The sequence below is a fragment of the Charadrius vociferus genome, unplaced genomic scaffold (genome assembly GCF_000708025.1).
Source record: "Charadrius vociferus isolate BGI_N301 unplaced genomic scaffold, ASM70802v2 scaffold111, whole genome shotgun sequence".
Taxonomy (NCBI): Eukaryota; Metazoa; Chordata; class Aves; order Charadriiformes; family Charadriidae; genus Charadrius; species Charadrius vociferus.
Window position 1 is genome coordinate 2,878,555 of NW_009647046.1, and position 10,709 is coordinate 2,889,263.

The 10,709-nt window shown below is 46.9% G+C and overlaps 1 protein-coding gene across 1 annotated transcript in view; it reads left to right on the forward strand.

Moving 5' to 3' along the window:
- The window catches only part of ARFGAP2 (ADP-ribosylation factor GTPase activating protein 2), an 11,926-nt gene extending 2,570 nt beyond the window's left edge, over positions 1–9,356 (forward strand). Inside the window, exons 2-16 of the mRNA XM_009895652.1 lie at positions 1–52; positions 970–1,042; positions 1,590–1,721; positions 1,817–1,897; positions 2,776–2,878; positions 3,488–3,544; positions 5,272–5,324; positions 5,765–5,901; positions 6,431–6,562; positions 7,051–7,179; positions 7,260–7,388; positions 7,761–7,887; positions 8,005–8,095; positions 8,184–8,302; positions 8,723–9,356. Coding sequence (XP_009893954.1) covers positions 1,016–1,042; positions 1,590–1,721; positions 1,817–1,897; positions 2,776–2,878; positions 3,488–3,544; positions 5,272–5,324; positions 5,765–5,901; positions 6,431–6,562; positions 7,051–7,179; positions 7,260–7,388; positions 7,761–7,887; positions 8,005–8,095; positions 8,184–8,302; positions 8,723–8,743 — 1,338 coding nt within the window. The 5' untranslated portion in view covers positions 1–52; positions 970–1,015 and the 3' untranslated portion in view covers positions 8,744–9,356. The remainder of the gene's footprint in view (positions 53–969; positions 1,043–1,589; positions 1,722–1,816; positions 1,898–2,775; positions 2,879–3,487; positions 3,545–5,271; positions 5,325–5,764; positions 5,902–6,430; positions 6,563–7,050; positions 7,180–7,259; positions 7,389–7,760; positions 7,888–8,004; positions 8,096–8,183; positions 8,303–8,722) is intronic.
- The last annotated feature ends 1,353 nt before the right edge of the window (positions 9,357–10,709 follow it).

Genomic DNA, 10,709 nt, shown 5'->3' on the forward strand with positions numbered 1-10,709 from the left:
TCGACTGCTCCGGCGTCCACAGGTCCCTTGGCGTCCACCTCAGCTTCATCAGGTGCGTGGGGCGGCGGGCAGCAGGGAGGTGACAGCAGGGCAGGCCCGGAGCAGCTGTGGCCCCGTGGTGTGGGAACGCGCCGGGACTCGGTTAGAGATAAGCGTTATCGTAGAGTGACGGCCTCGGGTTTTACGTGGCTCGCTTCGGTGGGGGTTTCAGGTTGCTCAGCCCTTCCAAGATGGAGTTTCCGAAGCACCTCAGTGGGACATCGACATGCTGCTTTCGCTAACCTTGCAGAAACACTGCCAGTTGTAGAAGCTGAGAGTGTGGTTTGTGAATTTTGCCAGTAAAGCAGCAATATGGAAGTCTGTCTTGTAATGCTTAGCAAGGCAAAAAGAGGAGTATTATTTAATCTCTTCTGTCTCAACCTAGCGAGGAAGATGGTGTTGGATTTTCAGCCTATTAATCTTACTTTTAGTACTTTTAAAAGGTAGCATTTTAAGTAACAGAACTGTGACCTTTACTTATTCAGAGATAAGTTGAGTAACTGCTATGAGACATACTCTGTCACCTAGTTTTACTTGGTTGTTTTCTCAGTTGCTTTGTCATGTGTTATGGCCTAATCTGTGGGACGGGCTGAATATGAGTCTCTCATGTTGTGAGATCATATGTAGAAGGAAAGTTGTTGGCTGTGCTTTCCTAGCTCAAGCTCCACCCTCTTAAGCAATACAAGTGAGAGGTCCTCTAAGTTTGGATACTGTTATTTGGTGTGAAGCTGAAACTCTGTTCCCTCCCCCCCGCTTCAAAAGTTCAAATTAATTTCTTATGGGAGCAAAGAAGTTACTGAGATGTTCTTTCCCCTTTTGCCTCCTATACTCTGGGATAGTAGTGGGATATCTGACCCTTCTAGCTCAGACCTTGCTTTTGCATTTGGCGTGCCTGCACGTTATTAATAGAAATAATTGGTTCTCACACAGGTCCACAGAGTTGGATTCTAATTGGAACTGGTTCCAGCTGAGGTGTATGCAAGTGGGCAGCAATGCCAACGCGGTGAGGAGCCTCTGTAGGCATTTTGCTTGCTTTCCCTCTTGCTAATCTACATCTTCTGTTTCTTGTCCCTTTCCTCTATGTGACTTTTTTGGTACCAATCTCATCTGTGTTTTTCTGGCTACTGACCTAATCTGAAATGTGTAATGAGGAGAGGTTTTTGTTAGGTGTGCTTGGAAGTCAGACTGTGACCTTTGAATGCCTTGTTTTCTCATGTGCAGATCTGTCATTTCCTTACATTTCATTTAAATGAGAGGCATGGTCCTCTTAAAGGAAAGGTGTTAGTAACACTGATCAGTTCGGAAGCTTGTGCTCAGCATTGTGACTCAGAAGCGTCCTCCTGTGGAGGACGGGGATGGTTTTCTTAGGCCTGTGGGGCCTGGAGTGAGACTTCTTGGAGAGAGCTGATCAGTGAATGGTTGGTTCATACTGTGTGCTCAGTATATCATCCCCTGTCTCTGGGAATCTTCCTTTTTCTGTTGAGTTTATGTCTAATGCTTGCTTGAGTATGATCTAGCAGTCAGGAGACTGAATATTCTTCTCTCTTCAGACTGCTTTCTTCCGCCAGCATGGCTGTACTACCACAGATGCCAACGCTAAGTATAATAGTCGAGCTGCCCAGATGTACAGGGAGAAGATCCGGCAGCTGGCAAGTGCTGCCATGGCCAAGTATGGCACTGATGTAAGTCTGAGCAGCTCTGTGCTGTTAGATGTGTAGTGCTGGGTGCTGGGTCTTGTAGGATACCTTTTTTTTTTTCCCCCTTCTCCTCTCTTTAGTTGCTTATAGATGGACTGAGTGGAGCCCCTGGGCACTCCCCTGACAAGAGTGATGCTGATTTCTTCATGGAGCACACACAGGTGAGAAGAACTGTCTAAACCAGACAGCTTTAATAGCTCTCAGATAGCCAGCTGTGCAGCCAGGAGCAGTCCCACTTAGTTTGGAAGGACTCTAAGCTGTATACTTTTTCAGTAGTAACATGGAAGAACCAAGAGTCAGTCATAGTCACAGATCTAAAGAGTCCCTCATGGGGCTGGTAATACCCATGTCCTCTGTTTCCAAGGCCATCTTTATCTTCAAGGAATACTCAGAGCTACCAGCTGCTCCCTGGAAGATGCTTTGTGTACTTTGTTAATGCATAGTATCTTTGTACAGTTAAAGCAAGAACTGGCTATTACTTTAACTTCTGATTTAGTCAGCTTTTCAGTGCATAGAGCCTAATAAAGTGAATTTGGGCACCTGTTTGCGCAATGCTAGGCAGACTTTCTCAAGTGAATGGAGTAATGTGAGAATTGGCTGTACAGCAATAAAGACAGTGGAAGCTGAAATTATTTTTTTCCAGAGAAACTCATTCACACTTTTTGGTGGTTGGACTTGATGATCTTAAAGGTCCCTTCCAACCTCAGCGATTCTATGATTCTCCCAGATTTAAGCTTATTTCCTCAACCTGGGAAGTCCTCGCAGTAGCCAGCTCTGATACTGCTGTTGAGTGATGCTTTCATTTCTCTTGGCCTTCCATTCAGCTTAGCTTCCTTTTTTTTTTTTTTCCTTAATTTTTGTACCTGCTAAGGGAATGTGGACGTGTCTGTACGTTACCTTCAACAAAGGCTTAGTCTGGAGTTTGGAACAGGGTTTTTTTGGCCTAAAACTGAATACTGGTCACTAAACCTGAAGTGAGTTCAGGATTGTTGGGTTCATTAGTCTTCTGCCAATCACTGGAATGTGCATCTCCTTGCAGTCTTCCGGTACCTGGGATGTAGCTGATGCCAGCCAGAATCCTGCACAGTCTTCCCCAGAGGTGGAAAAAGCAGCAATGTCATCAGAAGGCAGTGAAGTGTCAAGTGAGTTCCCTGTTGAATAATTTTCCCAAGAACCTGACTTCATTTCCAGGAGCATACACTCCTGTACCACAATTGGAAGGGCTGAGTTTTTCCTGTGGTTCAGGCTTCAAGGAGTGGAAGCTCTGTGCACTCTATGACATTTAGTTAAATTAGTGGAGACATCTAAAAATACTGCTGTTTGGGATCAGTTCTCAGCTTTTGCTGAAATGCATGCAAAACTGTGTTGGAGGTTAGCTGCCCTGTTTCCCTGCTTCCAGACATAATTATTTGTTTAAAGACTCTTTTCTGTCCCTTGAATTTGATGGGTCTGGAAATGATCTATGAATATAAAGCAAAAAACTGTTTCTAGGGTGAATGACAAGAAAACCAGGAATCTTTGTGTATTCCCCTGCAGAGCGTTTGCTTTTTTTTAATGTGTTAAGAACACTGCAGAGGGAATAACTTGCTCTGTGGAGATGTAAAGTTGTTGTGCTTGGGAAACTGTAACTTAGCTTGTTTGGGGTTGGGGCAGAGGAGGTAAAAGAGATGGAGTAGAACTGTGAGTACACCGAAAAGAAAGGGGTTGAGAATCTCTCTGCTGAATGTTCTCTTCTGGTTTTGTGCCCACAGATTCCAGCCAGGGCCCCTCTATTGACTTGTTGAGCACATCTCCTAAAGCTCCTCTAGGTAAGTAAGACTCTTTGCTATCTCTCAGATCAGTCTTGCTCTTGTACCTACTGCTCAGTAGTAAGCTCAGTGGAGCTGGAACTGATAAGCCAATTTCCAGAACGTCTAAAGCAGCTTATCTTCTGTGGAGCCAGTACTGAGGATCTCCCTAAACCCCCAAAACCAAGCCATGCTTTACTGGAGGTTTCCTCCTCCTTTGGATAATTGAGTTCAAAGCTGTCACCTTCCCAAAAACTTGTTTGCATTTTTTGAGCTTTGGACAAAACTTGGTATTTGCATATCTAGAACTTGGCTGATCAAGGCCACATGACTGTGGTATTTGTTTTTTGGTTTGGTTTTGGTTGGTTTTTTTTTTCGCCCAGAAGCAAATTAATTTTTACCTTCCAGAGTAAGAGGGATTTGTGTCTGATTCTCCCCTATCATTACCGTCCTGGCTGCACAAAGAGCATTTAGCTGGAGCTTCTTTCCTTATTGAGAGTGTGCTCCTAGCTCACAGTGGGTTCCTCCTGGGTGGAAAGCCTGTGTCCTCAAGTGTCTATTCATTCCCGATGTTTTATGTCTCTTCCTCAGACATGTCCATGTATCTATCAACACAAGGGCCTGCTCCTGCCAGAGGTAACTGGCTAACAGCTGGCCTGCACTGGCTGCTTGTGACAACTCTGCCTGTCCCTTCTGTGATTCTGCCTTCAACTCTAACTTTAGCTTCTTGTGCTTGGAGGGATAGAATGAGCCAAAGCTTACATGTATGATATTGGGATCTAAACCAGCTATTCCATATCTGGAAGGGATCTTACTGATATTTTTGTTAAATGTTTGCCGACAGTACTAAAAAAACCCCCAAACAACCTCAAATCAAATGTTAGGAACAGTGAAAATAGTCTTGGATAGTGTGAGTGTGTTGAACCCCCCTATTTAAAAAACTTACGGTAAGACTAGAAAAAGATACAGGAAAGGCTGTCAAGAATGATCTAAAATACGGGTTCACAAAAGTCATGTGGCTGTAGAAAGTAAGGAGACACTTCTGTGGAAGAAAAGCCCAACCACGGCAATAAGAGATTTTGGGAGTTAAATGTTGGAAGCTGGGAAGATGTCCTGGGCAGTCCCTCTCTGTTTGCTTTGTTCTTACACTTTTCCCCAGGCATCTGCTGCTTGGCTGGACCTTGGCTGGTTTTACAAGTGTGGCATGCTTCATGCCCTCAGAGTGACAGGTTCCTGGTGCAAGATGTTGGGGAACCTGTTGCTTTTACAGCTCACTGCACTTTAGGTCCATTTTGTTGTTGGCCTGTTCATGTAAACATGACTTTAGGGTTCTTGCTTCTTTGTCCCTAAGGCATCGGTGAGGCACTGACCTTCACATGGCTCGAAAGCTGCATTTTCTTGGATTTATGTATGGTATAAATCTAGTCTTTCTCTAGCCACCCTGATCCCAAGCGGATAGGGTCACCAACCGCATGACTGTTGGAGGAGCTTTTTAGAAGTCTTAATTCACTTACAAGTTTCTCCAGCAATGGACGTGCTTCTCTAGGCCACCAGCCTGCAATTGTGGAGCTTTTAAGTGCATCTTTCTTGGCTGGGTGAAGTCACCCAGGCTTCTGATGTGAAGCTGCATGATGTGCCCTGGACTCTATAGAGGCTGGACTGTGGTGGATGTTTGTGTGGGTTGCTGACTAATTTGGGCTTCTTAATTAATTCACTTCTGCTTATTTGCTGCTTCCCTCCTCTTGCAGAACTTAAATCTTCTCTCATTGGAAAGAAGAAGCCAGGAGCTGCCAAGAAAGGGGTATGTCTGAGCTCTTGTTTTATGGAGAGGATGTAGAGCATGTCTCATATTACTGCTGTCCTTTCCCTGGCCCTTGCTTTCTGCCCTTAACAAAGCGGTGTACTGAGAGATCCATTTGGAGGAGGGAGAGCTTTGATTATATCACTGCTTAGCTTGTATATCAATGGACAAAACCAATTAGTTTTTGGATCATTACTTGTTGGATCATTACTTGTTATGGTCTGAAGCATATGTGACTGATATTTTAGCACTGTCCACTGGTGGGTTAATTCTTGGGTGTTCTTCCATACTCTGTTGCAAGCTCTATTGGGTCTGTAGGTTGTGACTACACAGGGAGACCGAAGGCCTGATCAGTGCAGCAAGGAGTAGGATTCTGGTTTTCTTCTACGATGAACAATTTAAGGTGAAGAAATCACATTTTTTTGGTTTTGTTTTTCAAGTTGGGTGCAAAAAAAGGTCTTGGAGCCCAGAAAGTGAGCAGCCAGAGCTTCAGTGAGATTGAGCGGCAAGCCCAGGTGGCAGAGCAGCTGAGGGAGCAGCAGGCAGTGGAGTCCAGGAAACAAGCTGAGGAGTCCATGTAAGTGCCCTGTTTGGGCTGAATACCTTGCATTACATAAGGCAGAAGTAATACAAGGTTAATGCTGTTCCCCCTAGGACCACCTAATCTGAGTACAGAACATGCTGCACGATGATGAGCAGTAGCTGTAAGCCAATATGGTCCTTAAAGCAGGGCACAATTTATACTGTCATATTTTATTCAAATTAGCATCCTTGCAAGAGTTAAAGGAGCAGATATGGAAGTATTTTGTGTTTCTGTTTACCTTTCGACAGGAATGAAAAAGGCAAAGGTTGAACTGGATGGGGCATTCTTTTGGGTGGGGTGCAATGCTTACGCTAAGGGAATTGTGGTTAGCCGAAAAATAGTTGAATCCCAGTGGAGGTGAGATGGAAGACAAGCAGTAGCTCCTATGCACCGATTTTTGGCAGAGCTGTTGCGGAAATGGGTGTTTTGGTGGGTTGTCAGGATTACTCTCCCCCTTGCCCCTCCGTAGTATGGGCTGGGGGGAGGGTGATGAACTGGTACCCACCATAGCTCTTTCCTTTAGAGTCACCTCAATGCGACTGGCTTATCAGGAGCTGCAGCTCGGTCGGGAGAAGGAAGAGAAGAAACTTCAGAACCTCGAAGGGAAGAAGCGCGAGCAAGCAGAGAGGCTGGGCATGGGCTTGGTGTCCAGAAGGTACTTGGCTGTGGATGGCATGGGACAGTCAAGTGCCTTGGAAGTACCCTGCTCTGGAAAAGTTTCCTGAAGGCAGTAGCTTGCTGCTCCTGTAACAGATAAGGAGCTGATTTAAAGGGCTCGTATGCTGGACTATGTCTAAAAATGCTTCAGGCCCCAGAAGGAATGTATACTCTGTTCGGAAGTTCTAGTTCTCATTTGAGCTTTTCCAAAAATGAGTGTAGCCTGTCGGTGTCTAGCCCTAGAGCCCTGCTGCTTGACAGATGTTCCCCTGCAGAATACTTCCCTTAAGAAGGTAGCTTAAGACTTCTGAGGGAGTTGGGATAAGCTAGGTAAGTGGTGCAGGGAGCTGGCATCCCACAACTCTCCGTCGAGACTTGTGGCACCTGCCCTGCCTGTGAAGGCCAGATTGAGTTTTGAGGCAGACTGGTTGTAGAGGCTGGCTGCTGTCAGAGCCATTGGCCCTGACTACCTGTTTGTTGTGCTAGTTCTGTTTCGCACTCGGTGATGTCTGAGATGCAAGTAATTGAGCAGGAGACGCCGCTGGCTGCAAAATCTCCCCGCTCCCAATTGGACTTGTTTGAAGATGCTGGAGGCTTCACATCTGGACCCCCAAAGTAAGACTTAGCTTCAGTGTAGTCTTTGGCTTATTCCTGAATGTCATGTCTGGCCTAAATTACCTATTTTTGGTATCTAGGTACAAATATAGTCCCTTCTCATTCGAAGATGCATTTGGCTCACGATGGGAAACGGATTCTTCATGGGGTATGGACAAAGAGGAGGAACCCGAGGTGACCATTTCCAGTATTCGGCCAGTTTCAGAGAGGTAAAGTGCCTGCCACTGCTACTGTACCTTCCACATGTGTGGGACAACGGGATAGGTCTAGGAGCTGTGGGGAGAGATGCAGCTGTGTTGACAGAAGCCTTGTGCTGCAGAAGATAACTTGCAGGGACAAGCCCAAGAAAAAACGCCTTGAGTGAAAGAGACTTGGGCACTTCTTTCCCTGTCGTGTCCCTAAGTTTCATACAGCCTTTATCATCGTCAAGTGCTGGCTGTCCTGAGGTGGGGAGAGAACCCGGATGGTAGCTAGGATTTGAGGATTTGTTGCTTTCCTTTGATCAGATAGGGTCTGAGAAGTCTGTTTCTTTACTGTGTTGGTGAACTTAAGCTGAGATGTCTTCTCTCTTGTTTCCTCAGACCCACCAGTAGGAGGGAGACGGAGAACAGGACAGCTGTTGTGGAATCCAATGAAGCTCGGCAGAAGTTTGCAGGGGCTAAAGCCATCTCTTCAGATATGTTCTTCGGGCGGGAGGCAGACGCTGAGGTAGATGCATTCTGCAGTGCTTAAGCTGGTACAGCTCTGGCTTCATCTCCTCCTGTTTGCTGAGGTCCTACTCTGTTCCCTTCTTTCATAATGTTTTTGTTTTGTTTTCTGCTGCAGTATGAGGCCAGATCCCGACTGCAGCAGCTCTCGGGCAGCAGTGCCATCAGCTCTGCAGACCTGTTTGGAGAGGCTGAGAATGTGCACTCAGGTTCGTTAGCACTCAGCGGGTTGCAGAAGGGGGCAGGGTGCTCTCTGGAGCTGGGAGACTCTGGGCTAACTCCTGCTGGTTCTCGTAGGTGGTGTGTCAATTGGAAATGTCCTGCCTGCAGCTGATATTGCACAGTTCAAGCAAGGAGTGAAATCGGTTGCTGGCAAGATGGCTGTCCTAGCCAATGGGGTGATGAACTCTCTCCAGGTGAGGTTACACTATGGCACCTTCAGACAGGCTATTGTCATGCTCAGGGACTTTCCCCATATCATGGCTTCTGCTGGAATTATTGTTGTCTTCTCAAATTATGTGGGAAGTCCCAGGTAGAGACCTGTCTTTTGTAGCTGATGACTACACTACAATAGCTGAGGAATTCCAGGTGGCCAGTGAACTCTACTTGGCCAACCTTATTCTCCTGCTGGACAGGATACCTTGTTATGTCAGATACGCCTTTTCCCACAAATCCCATGCAGAACTTCAGAAAGTTAAGGCCATGCCTTTGCATGGTATCTTGTCTAGGTAACATCGCACTGCATTCCAATCCCAAACAGCCCAAGACCTTGTTACCTGTCTCTGGAGTTTGCATGAAGTGTTGTAGCATGGTGTCTTGGTGTGTTTCCTCCCCAGGATCGTTATGGCTCATATTGATGACGCAGGGACTGCCACTCAAAGGGAAGACAGCAAGAGGCACTGATGCCACCTTTGCCTGGAGTAAACTCTGCAGGATTGTCTTAGTTTGTCTGGGGTGGGTGGGGAGGGGAGAAAGGTAAGCAGAGGGGTTCAGGATATGGCTGTGCCCAGGATGCTTTCCAAATATCTCTGGATTCCACTCTATTAAAATTCGATGTGCCCTCATACCCACTGCTATCTACTAGCCAGTGGAAACAGGCCGCCTTACAGGGTAACCCTCACTGCTGTAAAAGATACGACAGGAACTCCTCGGCTGCCCTCATCAGTGCTCCTGTCCTTCTTGGCCCATACCTTAGCTCACTAAGTGACAGAGGAAAGGGGAATGCTGTTTTTCTGAACATCATGTTACCTGTTTCCCATGGACATGACTTTTTTTCGTTCTGCTCAGTGCTCCCAATCCACGGTAGCGTGGAGTCCTCTGTATTTGCAGGGTCTGACTTTTACCATGGGAGAATCCTTTTTACTGTCTTGTAAATCAGCATATATTGATGCAGGAGAAAAGAATCAAACAGAACAAAGATTATTTTTTTAGCTTCTAATTACATCATCAGCAAAAAAGGCCCAGGTAAAGAAGAACTGTAAAGAGATTTACTGGATCCTTGGTTATTTTGTTGCCCAGCTTTGGACCCGAGGTCAAAGTCCTGAACCTCCGACGTCACCGTGAGGTGGACTTCTGAATTGCAGCAGTGAGTGAGGACTGTTGTTTTAGTCCTGTTCAACTTGGCTCTCTGTTCCTGACTTTGGTTTTAACAAGAGCATGTTTTTCTCTCCCTTGGGCTATGGTGTAGAGGACAGGGTATTAAGAAAAACTGGGGAGGGGGGGGCTAGTTACACAGTAATTATGAGGAAAAGAGAAGCTGGGGCTGTTCTGAAGTTTCTGTTGGCACCCCTGTGTCTGCATGGGCTTCACCAGTTGGGGCAGTGGTACCCACGGGACTGGGGGTGGGAGGGGAAGGGTTACTCTGCCACTGTATGCAGGTGTTCTGCTGTCCCAGGCAACAGGCTGCTGCGGTGGGAGAGGAGGCGGGAGGGTGACGGTGACAGTTGGGCCTTCCTAGGGCTTTGCCCCCGTGTGGTTGCACTGTAAGGGGGTACCTGCAGCGGAGCCAGGGCTTGGTGGGAGGTGTGACCTGGTGGGGTGGTGCTGTCACCTTCCCCGGCCGAGGTGGGATCTGGCAGGGCAGCCTGCGAGTGCCACTGCCGCCTTTTGCTGCCTGGTAGCACTCCCCCCGGGCCTTACCCCCACCCGGGGCAGCCCAGAAGACCCCAGAGGCAGTAGTGGCCTTACACAGCGTGCTTTATTGCCGGGCTGTCACAGTCACTCACTGATGGTTGGGAGAGGACGCGTGATTAGTGAGCACGTTAATAAATAAAATAACTTACAATAAATAAATAACCCCTCCCACTATCTCCACAGGTGGGGCTGTGGTACAAACTCAGCTGTAGTTGCGGGATTAGTCTTAAAATAGCTCCAGCACGTCTTGAGTCCACTCAGCTTAGGGCTGCTACAAGCTTTGGGTTACCAGCTCTTCGTTGCCCACACTGCAGCATTTCATGAACAGGAGGAACAAGGAGGCTCCCAAAGAAGCAAGAGAAGCTGAAGTGCTCCAGGAAATAACTGGTCTGTGCAAGCTGAGGCACAGGAGCTGGGCCTCACATAACGTTCAGGGCTGTGGAGGGCAAACTACTGAGTTAATTACCATTAACACAATGATGCTATTTGTTTTCGTAGAGGTGAGGGCTACACTGTGATGCTACAACAATGCCAATATTTAAAAAAAAAATACTTGGGACTCATTTGATAAATGCTTCCTTCTCCACTAGTGCCTCTGCCCACCCAACCCCAGCAGATGCTCTGTATGTTTGCAAGCCACATCACCTGTGCCCAAGGAATTTAAAGAATTTTTCTCTCTCCTCCAACCCT